The 21,057-nt window shown below is 42.2% G+C and overlaps 1 protein-coding gene across 1 annotated transcript in view; it reads right to left on the bottom strand.

Annotated features, from left to right (window-relative positions):
- The window catches only part of BLTP2 (bridge-like lipid transfer protein family member 2), a 258,947-nt gene that overhangs the window by 50,578 nt on the left and 187,312 nt on the right, over window positions 1-21,057 (bottom strand). Inside the window, 1 exon segment of the mRNA XM_053706196.1 lies at window positions 8,352-8,438. Within this exon segment, the coding sequence (XP_053562171.1) occupies window positions 8,352-8,438 (87 nt within the window).

Below are 21,057 nucleotides of genomic sequence, written 5' to 3'. Positions count from 1 at the left end.
AGCGTTCAATCTCCAAGCAGTCAGCTGGAGTGAAACCAGATTCGGATGTTCGAACGGACCCTGAACAAGAAGGTCTCGTCTCAAAGGTAGCTTCCAAGGTGGAGCCGATGACATATTCACCAGATCTGCATACCAAGTCCTGCGTGGCCACGCAGGAGCTATCAAGATCACCGACGCCCTCTCCTGCTTGATCCTGGCTATCAGCCTGGGGATGAGAGGAAATGGCGGGAACACATAAGCTAGTTTGAAGGTCCAAGGTGCTACTAGTGCATCCACTAGAGCCGCCTTGGGATCCCTGGATCTGGCCCCGTAGCAAGGAACTTTGAAGTTCTGACGAGAGGCCATCAGATCCATGTCTGGAATGCCCCACAGGTGAGTGACTTGGGCAAAGATTTCCGGATGGAGTTCCCACTCCCCCGGATGCAATGTCTGACGACTCAGAAAATCCGCTTCCCAATTTTCCACTCCTGGGATGTGGATAGCAGACAGGTGGCAGGAGTGAGACTCCGCCCAAAGAATAATTTTGGTTACTTCTTCCATCGCTAGGGAACTCCTTGTTCCCCCCTGATGGTTGATGTACGCAACAGTCGTCATGTTGTCTGATTGAAACCGTATGAACCTGGTCCTCGCAAGCTGGGGCCAGGCCTGGAGCGCATTGAATATCGCTCTCAGTTCCAGAATATTTATCGGTAGAAGAGATTCTTCCCGAGACCAAAGACCCTGAGCTTTCAGGGATCCCCAGACCGCGCCCCAGCCTATCAGACTGGCGTCGGTCGTGACAATGACCCACTCTGGTCTGTGGAACATCATCCCTTGAGACAGATTGTCCAGGGACAGCCACCAACGGAGTGAGTCTCTGGTCCTCTGATTTACTTGTATCTTCGGAGACAAGTCTGTATAGTCCCCATTCCACTGACTGAGCATGCACAGTTGTAATGGTCTTAGATGAATGCGCGCAAAAGGAACTATGTCCATCGCCGCCACCATCAACCCGATCACTTCCATGCACTGAGCTATGGAAGGAAGAGGAACGGAATGAAGTATCCGACAAGAGTCCAGAAGCTTTGTTTTTCTGGCCTCTGTTAGAAAGATCCTCATTTCTAAGGAGTCTATAATTGTTCCCAAGAAGGGAACCCTTGTTGACGGGGATAGAGAACTCTTTTCCACGTTCACTTTCCAGCCGTGAGATCTGAGAAAGGCCAGGACAATGTCCGTGTGAGCCTTTGCTTGAGGAAGGGACGACGCTTGAATCAGAATGTCGTCCAGGTAAGGTACTACTGCAATGCCCCTTGGTCTTAGCACCGCTAGAAGGGACCCTAGTACCTTTGTGAAAATCCTTGGAGCAGTGGCTAATCCGAAAGGAAGCGCCACGAACTGGTAATGTTTGTCCAGGAATGCAAACCTTAGGAACCGATGATGTTCCTTGTGGATAGGAATATGTAGATACGCATCCTTTAAATCCACCGTGGTCATAAATTGACCTTCCTGGATGGAAGGAAGGATAGTTCGAATGGTTTCCATCTTGAACGATGGGACCTTGAGAAATTTGTTTAAGATCTTGAGATCTAGGATTGGTCTGAACGTTCCCTCTTTTTTGGGAACTATGAACAGATTGGAGTAGAACCCCATCCCTTGTTCTCTTAATGGAACAGGATGAATCACTCCCATTTTTAACAGGTCTTCTACACAATGTAAGAACGCCTGTCTTTTTATGTGGTCTGAAGACAACTGCGACTTGTGGAACCTCCCCCTTGGGGGAAGTCCCTTGAATTCCAGAAGATAACCCTGGGAGACTATTTCTAGCGCCCAAGGATCCAGAACATCTCTTGCCCAAGCCTGAGCGAAGAGAGAGAGTCTGCCCCCCACCAGATCCGGTCCCGGATCGGGGGCCAATATTTCATGCTGTCTTGGTAGCAGTGGCAGGTTTCTTGGCCTGCTTTCCCTTGTTCCAGCCTTGCATTGGTCTCCAAGCTGGCTTGGCCTGAGAAGTATTACCCTCTTGCTTAGAGGACGTAGCACCTTGGGCTGGTCCGTTTTTACGAAAGGGACGAAAATTAGGTCTATTTTTTGCCTTGAAGGGCCGATCCTGAGGAAGGGCGTGGCCCTTACCCCCAGTGATATCAGAGATAATCTCTTTCAAGTCAGGACCAAACAGCGTTTTCCCCTTGAAAGGAATGTTTAGTAGCTTGTTCTTGGAAGACGCATCAGCCGACCAAGATTTCAACCAAAGCGCTCTGCGCGCCACAATAGCAAACCCAGAGTTCTTAGCCGCTAACTTAGCCAATTGCAAAGAGGCGTCTAGAGTGAAAGAATTAGCCAATTTGAGAGCATTGATTCTGTCCATAATCTCCTCATAAGGAGGAGAGTCACTATCGAGCACCTTAAGCAGTTCATCAAACCAGAAATATGCGGCTGTAGTGACAGGGACAATGCATGAAATGGGTTGTAGAAGGTAACCCTGCTGAACAAACATCTTTTTAAGCAAACCTTCTAATTTTTTATCCATAGGATCTTTGAAAGCACAACTATCCTCTATGGGAATAGTGGTGCGTTTGTTTAAAGTAGAAACCGCTCCCTCGACCTTGGGGACTGACTGCCATAAGTCCTTTCTGGGGTCGACCATAGGAAACAATTTTTTAAATATGGGGGGAGGGACGAAAGGAATACCGGGCCTTTCCCATTCTTTATTAACAATGTCCGCCACCCGCTTGGGTATAGGAAAAGCTTCTGGGAGCCCCGGCACCTCTAGGAACTTGTCCATTTTACATAGTTTCTCTGGGATGACTAAATTTTCACAATCATCCAGAGTGGATAATACCTCCTTAAGCAAAATGCGGAGATGTTCCAATTTAAATTTAAATGTAATCACATCAGATTCAGCCTGCTGAGAAATGTTCCCTAAATCAGTAATTTCTCCCTCAGACAAAACCTCCCTGGCCCCCTCAGATTGGGTTAGGGGCCCTTCAGAGATATTAATATCAGCGTCGTCATGCTCTTCAGTAACTAAAACAGAGCAGCCACGCTTACGCTGACAAGGGTTCATTTTGGCTAAAATGTTTTTGACAGAATTATCCATTACAGCCGTTAATTGTTGCATAGTAAGGAGTATTGGCGCGCTAGATGTACTAGGGGCCTCCTGAGTGGGCAATACTCGTGTAGACGAAGGAGGGAATGATGCAGTACCATGCTTACTCCCCTCACTTGAGGAATCATCTTGGGCATCATTGTCATTATCACATAAATCACATTTATTTAAATGAATAGGAATTCTGGCTTCCCCACATTCAGAACACAGTCTATCTGGTAGTTCAGACATGTTAAACAGGCATAAACTTGATCAGAAAGTACAAAAAACGTTTTAAAATAAAACCGTTACTGTCACTTTAAATTTTAAACTGAACACACTTTATTACTGCAATTGCGAAAAAACATGAAGGAATTGTTCAAAATTCACCAAATTTTCACCACAGCGTCTTAAAGCCTTGAAAATATTGCACACCAATTTTGGAAGCTTTAACCCTTAAAATAACGGAACCGGAGCCGTTTTAAGCTTTAAACCCCTTTACAGTCCCTGGTATCTGCTTTGCTGAGACCCAACCAAACCCAAAGGGGAATACGATACCAAATGACGCCTTCAGAAGTCTTTTATAAGTATCAGAGCTCCTCTCACATGCGACTGCATGCCATGCCTCTCAAAAACAAGTGCGCAACACCGGCGCGAAAATGAGACTCTGCCTATGCTTTGGGAAAGCCCCTAAAGAATAAGGTGTCTAAAACAGTGCCTGCCGATATTATTAAATCAAAATACCCAGAATAAATGATTCCTCAAGGCTAAATAAGTGTTAATATCAATCGATTTAGCCCAAAAAAAGTCTACAGTTTAAACAAGCCCTTGTGAAGCCCTTATTTACAATCGTAATAAACATGGCTTACCGGATCCCATAGGGAAAATGACAGCTTCCAGCATTACATCGTCTTGTTAGAATGTGTCATACCTCAAGCAGCAAGAGACTGCAAACTGTTCCCCCAACTGAAGTTAATTGCTCTCAACAGTCCTGTGTGGAACAGCCATGGATTTTAGTTACGGTTGCTAAAATCATTTTCCTCATACAAACAGAATTCTTCATCTCTTTTCTGTTTCTGAGTAAATAGTACGTACCAGCACTATTTGAAAATAACAAACTCTTGATTGAATAATGAAAAACTACAGTTAAACACTAAAAAAAACTCTAAGCCATCTCCGTGGAGATGTTGCCTGTACAACGGCAAAGAGAATGACTGGGGTAGGCGGAGCCTAGGAGGGATCATGTGACCAGCTTTGCTGGGCTCTTTGCCATTTCCTGTTGGGGAAGAGAATATCCCACAAGTAAGGATGACGCCGTGGACCGGACACACCTATGTTGGAGAAAGAAATACATTTATCAGGTAAGCATAAATTTTCTTTTCTTTTTTAAGACACGATGAGTCCATGGATCATCTTAATTACTAATGGAATTCAATACCCAAGCTAGAGTACACAGATGATACGGGAGGGACAAGACAGGGAACCTAAACTGAAGGCATCACTGCTTGAAGAACCTTTCTCCCAAAAGCGGCCTCAGCCGAGGCAAAAGTGTCAAACTTTAAAAAAGTGTGAAGAGAAGACCAAGTTGCAGCCTTGAAAATCTGTTCCACAGAAGCTACATTTGTGGACGCCCATGAGGAAGCAAAAGCCCTCATGGAATGAGCCGTAACTCTCTCTGGAGACTGCTGTCCCTGCTGTCCAGCAGTCTCATATGCCAAAAAGAAAAAGAAGTAGCCATAGCTTTTGTTCCTTGCATTTTCCTGAGAAAACCACAAACAAGAAGACTGACAACAGTCCTTAGTCGCCTGCAGGAAAAACCTTAAAGCACGGACCACGACCAAATTGAACAGAAGTCTTTCCTTCTGAGAAAAAGGATTAGGACACAAGAAAAGAACAACAATCTCCTGATTAATGTTTCGATCAGAAACAACCTTAGGAAAAAATCCTAAGCTAGAACGTAAAACTACCTTATCTGAATGGAAGTAGAATAAGGAGACTCATACTGAAATGCCAAGAGCACTGACACTCTCCGAGCAGAAGTAATAGCAACAAGAAAAAAACTTTCCAAGATAACAACTCAATATCTAAAGGAAAGAATAGGCTTAAACGGAGCCCCTTGAAGAACTCTGAAAACTAAAATTATGGAGGAGTAACTGTATGAACACAGGCCTGATCCTGACCAAGGCCTGACAAAATGACTGTACATCTGGGACATTTACCAGACGTTTGTGTAACAAAAAAGAGAAAGACAGGGTTTTTACCCTTTAGGGAACTTGACAATAAATCTTCCTCCAACCCTCTTGGAGAAAAGACTAAATTCTAGGAATCCTATCTACTCCATGAGAAGTCCATGGATTCACACCAATAGAGATATTTACGCCATATCATATGATAAATTTGACTAATAACAGGTTTTCGAGCCTGAATCATGGTCACAATGACCGAGTCAGAAAAACCCTGCTTGGATAATAAGTGTTCAATCTCCAAGCAGTCAGTTTCAGATAAACCAGATTTGGGTGAAGGAGGGGCCCATGAATTAGAAGGTCCTTCCTCAACGGAAGCCTCCAAGATGGCAGAGATGACATGTCCCTCTGTATACCAAATCCCACAAGGCGAAGTCGGTGCTATGAGGATCACCAAAGTCCTCTTCTGCTGGATTCGAGCAATAGCCCGAAGAAGAAAAGCAAACGGAGGAAAAAACTAGAGAACACTTCCGGATGGAGTTCCCACTCCCCTGGATGAGAGGACTGCCTGCGCAGGAAATCCGCCTCCCAAATGTTCCACCCCTGGGATGTAGCTCGCAAACAGGCAGCAAGAATTGGCCTCCGCCCACTGAATAATTTTGGATACCTCTGTCATCGCTAAGGAACTCCTCGCTCCTCCCTGATGATTGATCTCTTTAAATTTTAAAAGTAATTTCTTATTTCTGTATGCAGAAACAATCCAATTAGTATGTTAACATTGCTGTTAATAGTCATCGCCACGTACATTAAAGAAGCAATGTCTTGTGCAGCAATTCCATATGAAAATTGCAAGGAATCACAGAGCACTGCATGTGTGATAGTAAAATTAATGTACACTTCCTTAAATAACCTGCTTCATATATAGAAGGGTAACTAAATAAAGATTTAACCATTTGTTAAAAAAAAAATTAACATATACGTTAGAGATACTGTCTCTTTAAACGATAAAGAGAAAATCATCTTTATTTTTATAAGGGCAGACATGGTTGAACACAGTATGGAATTGTATGTACTGTTAACTTCTGTCTACACCTCAGCTTGACCCCACTGAGGCGTTAGACAGTTTCTCTTATACACATCCTGAACAATCAGAGCGCTGTCTGAAGCGCAAGCACTGAAATAAGAATGAGTCCGTGACTTCCGAAAACCGGTAGTGTTAGGGAGGAAATGATGTTATGAACGCCGCCATCCTCCCCTCCTAGCGTATAGACAGAACTGTTAGGAGGAAGGAAAGAATGCCTTGGCGCCATCTGCAAGCTCCGCCCCCTGACGTAATTTTGATCGACTGGAACTTGATAAACTGGACCGAGGCTAACTGAGGCCAGGCCAGAAGAACATGGTAGATCATTCTACTGTTTGCAGGGTATCCTGTAAGCATTTTATGCCCAGCAATAGAATTTATCACATGTCTAAGAGCCCACATCACACATATGCCAGTGCCTGCGACCTAACTGCCTTAATGTCCCCTACTAAAGCTAGGAGAATCTGAGACCCAGTGTAATGAGGTTAGATGAAAAATTAACAAAGTGCCCAAACTTTCTCTGAGATCCTCTCCCCCAGAAAAGAAGTTAGCACTTATCTCATTATCTGCCTGGCAGCAAGGCAGTTTCCAGGTTTAAGAGGTTCTCTCCCTCCCATGGACCTGAAATAAATGAAATTCCTGAGCAAAATCCCTCAGGTTTTCAGAGTTAGGGCAGCAGAGTATGGGAGGTGGAGTGAAAATGATGTCCCACAAGTTCCCATTGCTTTAAAGCCACCAAAGCTCTCCTGTAGAGACTGATATGGACTACGGCTACACTCTAGAACAAAGTAGCACACTCTGGCACTACTTTAAAAATAACAAACTCTTGATTGAAGAATCTAAGCCAACACCTCACTTTACCTCTTCCTATCACTAACGTAGGCAAAGAGAATGACTGGGGTGGGAGGGAAGGGAGGAGCTATTTAACAGCTCTGCTGTGGTGCTCTTTGCCTCCTCCTGCTGACCAGGAAATGAATATCCCATTAGTAATTAAGATGATCCGTGGACTCATTGTGTCTTAAAAAAGAAAACATATAGAATCAATAACTTGAAGAACCCCAACAAATTGGGTAACATTTGCTTATCAAAGCTTCACCTAGAGAATTGCTAAACTAAGCATCATAAAACTCTTTACAATTCGAACTTGTCTCTTCATATCTGTCCGAAATGGTTTGAGCAAGAGAGCCAGAGAAACTGAATTTTGTGGAAATAGATATGGGTGATGTTTATCATGTAGGATGAGGGATAGGGAGTTGGGATGAGAAGGGTTCTCTGACTCCGATATCGGGTAGATAGAATGTATTCATACTATACAGTATATGGTTTCTAAGCTGTCTGTCGTTATTGAATCACCGGGTGGGAAAGTAGGATTAGGGTCTGCTAAGGAATCCTCCCAAAAGAATTTAAGGTCTGTGAGGAAAGTTAGTTTTTTCCTCTTCATGTAGCCATACACTTCCAAAGTTAGCAAGTCTGTTACCTTATCTATCCAATTATTAAATGTCGGGGGGTGATGGCTCCTGTCAGTCCTATTTGTAATAAGGTAAGTCGAAGTTTGCAAGGGGATTTTGGGAGGTCGTTCAAGAGTGCGATTTTAGGTGTCAAGGAAAAATCATTTTTTAGCATGTGTTTAAAAGAATTTCTCTATCCAGAGCCACAGAGGTCTGAGTTTATCGCAGGTCCACCACATGTGAAGATAGCTACCTCTCTCATGACATCCTCGCCAGCATCTATCACTAGCGTTTGGGTATATAGACTGTAATCGGGAAGGGGTAAGATAAGCATCATGAAACCATTTTAGTAATGTTTACTGGAAAACTGTCAACTGTAAATTCGAAGCACCATTCAAAAGTGAAATACACAAATTAAACACTGCTAATACCATTAAACATTAGTGTCTGGAAATGTTAACAATATAAATTTAAAAAAGAAATGTCAACAAGACCCTGTAAATGTTGGATTGTCATTTGTCTTAAAGGGTTTCCCTCAAAAAACTAATTTCAACTTAAATAGACAAGTTTCTCACCTTGTAGATGGCATTGGGGAGCAAGTTGTTCATAGTAAACCAGCCCAACTCAAGAAGATGTTCTGCAGTATCATCTGACTTATTGACCTGTATGAAAAAGGACAGCAACAATTTTTTAAATAAAATAATTTAAATTGTGATATAAATATAATTTCAAAACTCAAGACAGAATAATCCACAATATAAACAGTGCACATTTCCTCACACAAAATATATAGGATTGCTTAATTCTTAGTTTATTTGGGTCGGTTGGCGAAGTGACATACGTTTCAACAGCTAAATAAATATCAATCTGTAATGACACTGCTAAAACACATACTTTCAGCCTGCATACTCAATCCAAGGGAAAGCATATGAAGCTGATAATTAATGTAATTAATGGGGGTACATTATTATAGACAGAAATTTCTTAGAGATTGTCTTCTGTGAAGACTTCCATAGAGAAAGCAAACATTTCCCATGCAATTCTGTTCTGATTACAAAAAGTTACAATTAGAGCAACAAGCACTTCTTCTCCTCCAAAGATAAAAGAAAAAAACGTGTAGGCCCTTAGTTTGCTCAACTTTAAGGGACATAAATTATATACAATACACTCTTTAATGTGTAAAAAAAAGACATAAATATTTGAATGCCAATTTAAAGAGAATTGTGGGGAACGATATTACACGGATAGCCACAATGTATACTGCACAGGTCACTATTTTTGCTGGTTTATAAAGTGTGGGATTGTGCTCAGGCCTATTTCTTTCTTTTTGTTTCCATTTTGGAGGCTGAAGGCCGCTGACTTTTTCAGGTTTAATGTGTTTATCCACCAAAGCACAGATCTTTTGACTCAGTACAGTAAATAAATTCTCTCAGTGAGATCCTAGCAGTTCTCATTATCTGGTTTCCCATACCACCATCAAAGTGTTGTAAAAACATGTCTTAAATGAGCAGTGCTTTATCTAGATATATCCCATTGATTTGGCTTACATAGCCGCCAACATCTGGATTGATATATGTGTGATTACAGACCAAGATCAACACACAAACATGATCACACACCATCTTCTGTCTCCTGCGTCTCTATCATTACACCATTTCAGTTATAAGACCTTACTAAAAAAACATTCCCTTCCTGGCTCAGACACATATATCAAATAGCCGAAGATGTAGAGAGCAACATAAAAAGCAGAGGAGGGCAGCACTGTGGCCCCCAGGCCTTGGATTGGACAGGTCTGCCTAATATGTAGCATGCATATGTAATAGAAATAATACCTTTAAAAAAATGTACAGATCTAGAATGAAGAGTGGTATTTAGATAAACCAAATATGAGAAGTGTGCTCCTGTTTTGCAGTTAGGGTCAAAAGCTAGAGCTAGAAACGTTCACTTTGTGAATTAATATATCATGCATAATTAGTATGTAAGCAGCAGTGTCCCTCCGGGCTCTTTAGCAGCACTTGCAATGTGAAATGAGATCACAGCTAGCAGCTATGCACTGGTAAGGCATTAGGTGCAGTCACTTTGGCCCATAACTGACACCTATATTTATGTGTCAGATGTATTTTATGGAGCAAGTCTCCAGTTTTTGAATGGAACTAAATTAAAGTCTGGGAAATAACAAAATTTATGCTTACCAGATAAATTCCTTTCTTTCCTGGCAGGGAGAGTCCACGACTTCATTCATTACTGTTGGGAATATCAAGACCTGGACACCAGGAGGAGGCAAAGACACCCCAGCCAAAGGCTATAACTATCCCTCCAACTTCCCCTATACCCTCAGTAATTTGTCCAAGAGAACAAGGAATAGCAAAAGAAACATAAGGGTATAGAGGTGCCAGAAGAAAAAAAAAACAACAGGGAAGCCACCTAAAAAATATTACGGACGGGATCGTGGCCTTTCCCTGCCAGGAAAGAAAGGAAATTATCAGGTAAGCATTAAATTTTGTTTTCTTTCCAAAGGCAGGGACCACGACTTCATTCATTACTGTTGGGAACCAATACCCAAGCTCCAGAGGACACTGAATGATAAAATGGGAGGGCAAAAAAGAAAATGCGGACCCTAATCTGAGGGCACCACAGCCTGTAACACTTTTCTCCAAAAAGCTGCCTCCGCAGAAGCAAAAACATAACATTTATAGCACTTTGAAAAAGTATGTAAGGAAGACCTGGTAGCCTCCTTACAAATCTGATCCATAGAAGCTTCGTTCTTAAAAGCCCAAGAAGAATAAACTGCTCTAGTGGAATGAGCAGTTATCCTCTCAGGAGGCTGTTGACCAGCCTTTTCATAAGCCAAATGGATGACACTTCTCAGCCAGAAAGATAAATAAGTCCCAGTGGCCTTCTGACCCCGCGCTTACCAGAGTATAAAACAAACAAGGAAGAAGATTGCCTGAAATCCTTAGTAGCCTGAAGATTTTAAGGCATGTAAAACATCTAGATTGTGGAGTAAACGTTCCTTAGAGGAAGAACAACAATCTCCTTATTAATGTTGCGATTCGAGACAACCTTAGGTAGGAAACCTAACTTAGTACGTAAAACCGCCTTATCAGCATGGAAAATAAGGTAAGGCGGATCACACTGTAAAGCAGAAATCTCAGAGACTCTGCAAGCTGAGGCCAACAAAAACAAAACCTTCCAGGATAGAAGCTTAAGATCAACAGAATGCATCGGCCTATAGTTATCAAGGTCTGGCGGACCTGATCCGACACTGCGGATCAGGTCCGCCAGACCTCGCTGAATACTGCCGAGCAATATGCTCGCCGTATTCAGCATTGCACCAGCAGCTCACAAGAGCTGCTGGTGCAACGCCGCCCCCTGCAGACTCGCGGCCAATAGGCCGCCAGCAGGGGGGGTGTCAATCAACCCGATCGTACTCGATCGGGTTGATTTCCGGCGATGTCTGTCCGCCTCTTCAGAGCAGGCGGACAGGTTATGGAGCAGCGGTCTTTGTGACCGCTGCTTCATAACTGCTGTTTCTGGCGAGTCTGATGACTCGCCAGAAACACGGGGCATCAAGCTTCATACGGAGCTTGATACATATGCCCCATAGGCTCAAACGGAGCCTGCTACAAAACACGAAGAACAAGGTTGAGGCTCCGAGGAGGAGCAACAGGTTTAAACACAGGCCTGATTCTAGCCAGAGCCTGAACAATGGACTGCACATAAGGAAGATATGCTAATCTCTTGTGCAGTAAGACTGACAGGGTCGAGATCTGACCCTTCAGAAAACTGGCGGATAGACCCTTTTCCAAACTATCTTGGAGAAAGGATAGAATCCGGCGAACCTTCACCTTGTGCCATGGAAGACTGCGTTTCTCACACCAATGAAGGTAAGTACGCCATACCTTGTTGTAAATACAGCGAGTGATCGACTTGCGAGCCTGGATTAAAGTGTCTATCACACTATCCGAAAAACCTCTCTTGGATAAGACTAAACGTTCAATTTCCACGCAGTCAGTCTCAGAGAATCGAGATGTTGATGTAGGAAAGGACCCATAGTCAGAAGGTCCACACAACAAGGTAACCTCCGGAGAGGGAAGGAAGACATTCTTATTAGATCCGCAAACCAAGTCCTTTGTGGCCACGAAGGAGCTATTAGTATCACTGGAGTCTGCTTCTGCTTAATACGAACTGACCATTTTGAAAAAGCCCATTATCGGGTGAAACGCGTAGAAAGGAATACAAGCTGTTTTTTCCTGGTTTTGAACTTTCTTTTATATCTACTAGGTACCTAGTTCACCCACGCATGACACACGCTAAGTGCGGGTTTCAAATACCCAGGGATAGAATCCAATATTACCAGGAACCTGCTGAATTGCCTGCTGAACAAATTGACATCACAGATGCCAAAAACTAAGAGCAGCAGTTAATGGATCAGGTAAGACGCTGACCACATACATCAGCAAGCTGGTAAGATCGACTGCACACTATACACCCACCGGCTGCTTTGAAATTATAAGTGGAGAGACGCCGATCAGATACACCAAGACTCTGGTAAGACCGACAGTACATAACATACATACGGCTGTTTCGGTTTCACATTGGGATTAACACTGAGACTCACATTAATATCCTCTTATTAGGAGGTCGATTGATACAAAATCAATAACTTTATGTTTGTTTTATCTGCAACGTTTGAGTCTTAGTGGAATTAACATTTGAAATACATTCTTATCCACACCAGAACGCTACTTTTTGGTCTATTTAGACCTGGGGATTTCCCATTTTGTGATAACACATTACTCAACAGATACAATTTAATATTTAATGTCTTTCAAGTGATTATACAATTTTTAATTTTTATATCCATTTTATATGGTGGTTAGTTGGCAAAACATTGACCTAGATTTGGAGTTTGGCGTTAGCCGTGAAAACCAGCGTTAGAGGCTCCTAACGCTGGTTTTAGGCTACCGCCGGTATTTGGAGTCACTCAAAATAGGGTCTAACGCTCACTTTTCAGCCGCGACTTTTCCATACCGCAGATCCCCTTACGTCAATTGCGTATCCTATCTTTTCAATGGGATTTTTCTAACTCCAGTATTTAGAGTCGTTTCTGAAGTGAGCGTTAGACATCTAACGACAAAACTCCAGCCACAGGAAAAAAGTCAGTAGTTAAGAGCTCTCTGGGCTAACGCCGGTTTCTAAAGCTCTTAACTACTGTACTCTAAAGTACACTAACACCCATAAACTACCTATGTACCCCTAAACCGAGGTCCCCCCACATCGCCGACACTTGAATACATTTTTTTAACCCCTAATCTGCCGACCGCCACCTACGTTATCCTTATGTACCCCTAATCTGCTCCCCCTAACACCGCCGACCCCTGTATTATATTTATTAACCCCTAATCTGCCCCCCTCAACGTCGCCTCCATCTGCCTACACTTATTAACCCCTAATCTGCCGACCGCAAAGCGCCGCCACCTACGTTATCCTTATGTACCCCTAATCTGCTGCCCCTAACACCGCCGACCCCTATATTATATTTATTAACCCCTAATCTGCCCCCCTCAACGTCGCCTCCACTTATTAACCCCTAATCTGCCGAGCGGACCTAAGCGCTACTATAATAAAGTTATTAACCCCTAATCCGCCTCACTAACCCTATAATAAATAGTATTAACCCCTAATCTGCCCTCCCTAACATCGCCGACACCTAACTTCAATTATTAACCCCTAATCTGCCGACTGGAGATCACCGCTACTCTAATAAATGTATTAACCCCTAAAGCTAAGTCTAACCCTAACACTTACACCCCCCTAAATTAAATATAATTTACATCTAACGAAATTAATTAACTCTTATTAAATAAATTATTCCTATTTAAAGATAAATACTTACCTGTAAAATAAATCCTAATATAGCTACAATATAAATTATAATTAGATTATAGCTATTTTAGGATTAATATTTATTTTACAGGTAACTTTGTATTTATTTTAACCAGGTACAATAGCTATTAAATAGTTAAGAACTATTTAATAGCTAAAATAGTTAAAATAATTACAAAATTACCTGTAAAATAAATACTAACCTAAGTTACAATTAAACCTAACACTACACTATCAATAAATTAATTAAATAAACTACCTACAATTACCTACAATTAACCTAACACTACACTATCAATAAATTAATTAAATACAATTCCTACAAATTCCTACAAATAAATACAATTAAATAAACTAGCTAAAGTACAAAAAATAAAAAAGAACTAAGTTACAAAAAATAAAAAAATATTTACAAACATAAGAAAAATATTACAACAATTTTAAACTAATTACACCTACTCGGAACAGCCAATAGAATGCAAGCTCTATCTGATTGGCTGATTGGATCAGCCAATCGGATTGAACTTGATTCTGATTGGCTGATTCCATCAGCCAATCAGAATATTCCTACCTTAATTCCGATTGGCTGATAGAATCCTATCATCCAATCGGAATTCGAGGGACGCCATCTTGGATGACGTCCCTTAAAGGAACCGTCATTCTTCAGTTGGACGTCGCCGGAAGAAGATGGGTCCGCGGTGGAGGTCTTCAGGATGGAGCCGGTCGTCATCGGATGAAGATAGAAGATGCCGCTTGGATCAAGATGGTTGCCGGTCCGGATCGCCTCTTCTTCCCGGATAGGATGAAGACTTTGGAGCCTCTTCTGGACCTCTTCAGCCACCGGATGATGGATCGCCAACCCCCGCTTGGGTTGGATGAAGATTTTGGAGCCAGGACGGATCGGTGATACCTGGTGAGATGAAGACAAGGTAGGATGAACTTCTTGGGGCATGCCCCGCAAAGGGCCCTGTTCAGGGCTGGTAAGGTAAAAGAGCTTTTAACTTTAGTAATTTAGAATAGGGTAGGGCATTTTTTATTTTGGGGGGCTTTGTTGTTTTATTAGGGGGCTTAGAGTAGGTGTAATTAGTTTAAAATTGTTGTAATATTTTTCTTATGTTTGTAAATATTTTTTATTTTTTGTAACTTAGTTCTTTTTTATTTTTTGTACTTTAGCTAGTTTATTTAATTGTATTTATTTGTAGGAATTGTATTTAATTAATTTATTGATAGTGTAGTGTTAGGTTAATTGTAGGTAATTGTAGGTAGTTTATTTAATTAATTTATTGATAGTGTAGTGTTAGGTTTAATTGTAACTTAGGTTAGTATTTATTTTTTTTTTTTTTATTTTTTATTTTTTTTATTTTTTTTTTTTATTTTCAAAAGAGCTTTATTTTGATAAACAATACATACACGGCATGAATTAAATGTGCACTTAGTACATCAAAGCTATTACAGTAAAATGCTTTGTCACAATAATCCATTGTACAAGCTGTATAAAGTTGTGAGGAATGCTTAGGAACATTCATTTCAGCATTTGAAGACACCTATTAAATTCAGTGTATGTCTCAATTGGTCCCAATTTTCTAACTATGTAGACCGCTTTTGGGTCTGTAACAGATACACATATGAACAGTATTGAGAATATATAGCGGTGAGGGGGAAAACTAGGGGTAAGGGAAGCAAACAATTTAAGTATAACATTTTTAAGATAGTGAATTGAACCCAGTTTTCTAACTATATAGACCACTCTTGGGTCTGTGACAAGTAGACATATGAATAGTATTGGGAATATGTGGAGGTGAGGAGTAGAGCTGGGGGTAAGGAAAACAAAACATTTAAGTATAACAATTTTAGTATAGTAAATTGTTCCCCATTTTTAAAACTATATAGACCACTCTGGGGTCTGTGACAGATACATGGATGAGGAAGAGAGTTGGGGGCAAGGAAGACAAACAGTTTAAGTATAGCAGTTTTACTATAGCGAGTAACCATATCCAGTAAATAATTCCTAATAAGCAGTGTTCGAGTATGACTATCTCGCTGTCAGAAGTATGCATAGATGAGTGGATATGAAGTTAGGGAGCATTAGCTACAAAATACGAAAGGAGCTTAGGAATTATGCTCCAGGTTAGTTCCTCTCAATATATATCCTGGGGTATGTCTTGATTACTTATTTAGCGACATGATCTAAATGGGGTGTTATATCTATTCATGTGATAGGTGCTAGTCGCTAAAGTCATAAATCATTTTGCCCATAGTTCAAAACATACTTTAGAGCCCATACAACCAAACATAAACACCTTATTCAATATTTACATAAAAATATTCTTAATACGCATCTAACACTTTCAACATACAGTATGACATCTCCATCTTAATTTTATTAACGGCCATTTAATGTGGCTTTAGATAGGAATGATCACTATCATTCCCCAGTATTTTGCTGGCTTAATCTAAACATTTAATATATCGATAAGCTTCTTGATGGTGATACTTATGCGTCCCCAAGCAGGAGAAGGAAAAGATGAGAATCAATGAGAAGTGTGTCTTTCACTCAAATATAAACGTCAAACATTACAACATCTCATGTAAAGTAGACAGAACTATTATGGGGTTACCAGAGTCCATTTTGTGAAGCGTTGGCTGAAGGCGTCTGTGGCACTGAGGGGCAAAACCAGCCCCATGCTGTCTCAGAGGGGCATCTGCAAGCTACCCCACACCTTTCTTCGGCATATGACCGCCGCAATGTGAGTAGAAAATGCTTCGCCAGGAGCTGATTTGAAATATGGTCGCGGGTCTCCTCACCTTCTCAACTGGCAGCTGCGTTGCCGGCGTTAAGAAGTTGCGTTGTCCTGCTGTCCCCTCTGCTGTAATGCGTGTCGTCTTCTTCTTGCCCACCCGGGGCCCCGGGGTTACTGTTGGAAGCGTCTTTTGTGGCTGGGTGATGTGGTGATAATGCTTCCTTATAATTTCGGCAGAAGGTAACAGCAGTGAGAATGGTCTCGTATGCGGTACTCTGCAAGGTGTTTTGCTGTACTCCATGAGGGCTCTCTGTAATGGCGGATGGCCATGCTGGATCTTTGGTATACTTATTGGAGTCGGAGGTGCTGTACCAACAAGGTTTTCTTTTTCTAGAGGTTTGGGTGGGCTTGCTTGCATGCGTTGTATCAGGTAGTCATATGGTGCCCTGTCTATTAATTTTTGCATGATAAGCTCAAATTTCTGTAGGTGGTTGTCTGGCTGCCGTATATGACATACTTCTGCCATGGCCATTACATTGGATGTCCAGAGAAAAAAGGGTGCTGATACCGCTGTCCCCCAGTACAACCCACCCTCCTGTTATTGATATGCAGTGAAGAAATTTCAGCAAGCCGGGTTATACCGACAGCGCTGATACCCCGTTTCTTCTCGGGGGGGGGGAGTGTATGCCTAATAGTGGGCCGCCGCCCTAGGCCTCCTTATTCCGATCTGTGTCCCCGGGGTCATATAAACAGGCAAGAATTCAAATGCCAGGCCACAATTAGTGACTTAGTGATGCCTTGATGTAATGTGGTATTAATCTTGCTGTTGTTAATAATAATCAGCGGATTATTAGTTTTTCTGCCGGAGCATTCAGAAGATGCGTCCTAACCAGAACGCTGCACGGACACGCCCCTCGGTTAGTATTTATTTTACAGGTAATTTTGTAATTATTTTAACTATTTTAGCTATTAAATAGTTCTTAACTACCTGGTTAAAATAAATACAAAGTTACCTGTAAAATAAATATTAATCCTAAAATAGCTACAATGTAATTATAATTTATATTGTAGCTATATTAGGATTTATTTTACAGGTAAGTATTTAGCTTTAAATAGGAATAATTTATTTAATAAGAGTTAATTAATTTCGTTAGATGTAAATTATATTTAACTTAGGGGGGTGTTAGTGTTAGGGTTATACTTAGCTTTAGGGGTTAATACATTTATTAGAATAGCGGTGAGCTCCGGTCGGCAGATTAGGGGTTAATAATTGAAGTTAGGTGTAGGCGATGTTAGGGAGGGCAGATTAGGGGTTAATACTATTTATTATAGGGTTAGTGAGGCGGATTAGGGGTTAATAACTTTTATAATAGCAGTGCGGTCCGCTCGGCAGATTAGGGGTTAATAAGTGTAGGCAGGTGGAGGCGACGTTGAGGGGGCAGATTAGGGGTTAATAAATATAATATAGGGGGACGGCGGTGTTAGGGGCAGCAGATTAGGGGTACATAGGGATAATGTAAGTAGCGGCGGTTTACGGAGCGGCAGATTAGGGGTTAAAAATAAAATGCAGGTGTCAGCGATAGCGGGGGCGGCAGATTAGGGGTTAATAAGTGTAAGGTTAGGGGTGTTTAGACTCGGGGTACATGATAGAGTGTTAGGTGCAGACGTAGGAAGTGTTTCCCCATAGCAAACAATGGGGCTGCGTTAAGAGCTGAACGCGGCTTTTTTGCAGGTGTTAGGTTTTTTTTCAGCTCAAACAGCCCCATTGTTTCCTATGGGGGAATCGTGCACGAGCACGTTTTTGAGGCTGGCCGCTTGTGTAAGCAACTCTGGTATTGAGAGTTGAAGCTGCGTTAAAAATGCTCTACGCTCCTTTTTTGGAGCCTAACGCAGCCTTTATGTGGACTCTCAATACCAGAGTTATTTTTATGGTGCGGCCAGAAAAAAGCCGGCGTTAGTTTTTCGGGTCGTTACCGACAAAACTCCAAATCTAGCCGATTGTATTTTATATTTTTTCTTTTTTATTGTGGTTTACAATTATATATCTATTAATCAGGGAGACGTCCCTTTATTTTAGCTTTAAATAACTTTATGTACATACATTATCTTATGCATTGTTTGGACAATTATAAATGTGTTGAATAACCTCTAGCTTTCTAGCGCCCTCTCTTTACTTGTACTGATTTCCTGCTTGATACGAGACACTACTCAAGGAAGAAGGGCTAATGGAGGAAAAAGATATATGAGATTGAACCTCCATGGAACCGCTAATGCATCTACCAATTCTGCTTGAGGATCCCTCGATCTTGACCGTATCTGGGCAGCTTGGAGTTGAGACGAGAAGCCATGAGGTCTGTCTCCGGAACCCCCCATCTGAGAGCTATCTCTGAGAACACCTGGGGGTAGAGAGCCCACTCCCCCAGGTGAAAGGATTGTCTCCTGAGGAAGTCCACCTCCAGTTGTCCTTCCCGGGATGTGAATCCTGGAAAAAATACAGTTGTGAGATTCTGCCCACTGAAGAACTCAAGACACCTCTATCATTGCCAGGGAACTTCTTGTTCCTCCCTGGTGGTTGAAGTAAGCCACCAAGGTTATATTGTCTGATTGGAATCTTATATACTGGGCAGAACAGAGCAGGGGCCATGCCCGAATCTCAAAGATATTGATCGGAAGAGCTGATTCTTCTCGGACCACGTCCCCTGAGCCCTCTTGGGACCCCAGACTGCTCCTTAGCCTGAGAGGCTGGCATCCGTAGTCGCAATCTCCCAGGATGGTCTCAAGAAGCACGTGCCTAGGGCCAAGTGATCTTGACAGAGCCACCAAGAAAGAGTCTCTTGTTAGATTGTCCAGAACAATTTGTTGAAACAGGTTTGTGTGATCTCCGTTCCACTGCCTCAACATGCATAGTTGTAGAGGTCTGAGATGGAATCGAGCAAAAGAAATAATGTCCATGGAGAACACCATGAGACCAATTACCTCCATGCACTGAGCCACCGAAGGATTTAGCATGGTCTGAAGGGATAGACATGCTGCCACCAGCTTGGATCGTTTCTGGTCTGTCAGAAAGGTCTTCATGGACAATGCGTCTATGATAGTTCCAAAAAAAAACAACCCTGGTACTGGGAAACAGGGAACTCTTTTCTAGATTTATCTTCCATCCATGAATTCGGAGAAGACACAGAAGAGACTCCGTCTGATATCTTGCTAAAGGAAAAGATGGAGCTTTAACCAAGATATCGTCCAGGTACGGGGCAACAGCGATACCCTGAGACCTGGCCACAGCTAGGAGAGCTTCCAAAACCTTTGTGAAAATTCTGGGAGCAGTAGCTAAGCCAAATGGCAAGGCTATGAACTGGAAGTATTGGTCCAGGAATGCGAACCTCAGAAACTGAAAATGATCCTTGTGGATCGGGACATGAAGGTTTGCATCCTATAAGTCGATTGTGGTCATGAACTGCCCTTCCTTGATCAAGGGAAGGATGGACCTGATAGTCTTCTTTTTGAAGGAGGGGACTCTGAGAAACTTGATGAGACATTTTAAGTCTAGAATAGGGCGATAAGTTCCCTTCTTTTTTGGGAACTACAAAGAGGTTTGAGTAAAACCCCTGACCCCTTTCTGATGAGGGCACCTGGACGATTACTCCCAAGGAGAGGAAGTCTCGAACACAGTCTAAAAAGGCTGCTCTTTTCTTTGGTCTTGTAGATAATCTTGAGAGAAGAAATCTGCCCCTTGGGGGACAAGATTTCAACCCTATCTTGTAACCCTGGGAAACCACGTCTAATACCCAGGGAATCCTGAACGTCTTGGACCCAAGCCTCTAAGAAAAAAAGACAGTCTGCCTCCTACTCCATCCGGTCCTGGATTGGGGGCCGGCCCTTCATGCAGTTTTGTTATCTGTAATCTTCTTGTCCTGTTTGGATTTGTTCCAGGACTGGTTCAGCTTCCAAGTACTCTTGGTCTGTTCAGGTTTGGAGGAGGACTGAGTCCACTGAGGTTTGTCCGAGCGAAAGGAATGGAAATTAGAGGATTGGCGACCCTTAGTTCTCGCCTTCTTATCCTGGGGAAGGAAAGCTCCTTTCCCTCCTATAACAGTGAAGATGATGGAGACCAGGCCTGGGCCGAACAAAATCTTCCCCTTGAATGGTAAGGAAAGAAGTCTGGTCTTAGAAACCATATCTGCGGACCAAGACTTTAACCAAAGAGCTCTACGCGACAAAACTGCAAAACCTGAAGCCTTAGCATTCAGGCGGACAATTTGCATGTTAGCATCACAAATAAAGGAGTTGGCTATCTTGAGAGCCTTAATCCTGTCCTGTATATCCTCCATGGGGGATTCAACTTCAATTAGTTGTGATAACGAATCACACCAGTAGGTAGCAGCACCTGCGACTGCTGCCACAGCAGCCGCTGGCTGAAATAAGAGACCCATATGTTGAAACATCTTTCTGAGATAGGCTTCCAACTTCCTGTCCATGGGATCTCTAAAAGAGGAACTATCCTCTAGAGGGATAGGAGTACGCTTGACGAGAGTAGAAATGGCCCCGTCTACCTTAAGGGATAGAGTTCCAAAACTCTAAATGTGATTCAGGGACCAGAAACAGTTTCTTAAAGATAGAAAAAGGGGAGAAAGGAGTTCCAATCTTTTCCCAT

This window comes from Bombina bombina, chromosome 3 (genome assembly GCF_027579735.1).
Source record: "Bombina bombina isolate aBomBom1 chromosome 3, aBomBom1.pri, whole genome shotgun sequence".
Classification (NCBI taxonomy): Eukaryota; Metazoa; Chordata; class Amphibia; order Anura; family Bombinatoridae; genus Bombina; species Bombina bombina.
Note: the sequence above shows the minus strand (reverse complement) of the source record. Positions and strands in the feature narration are given on the sequence as shown.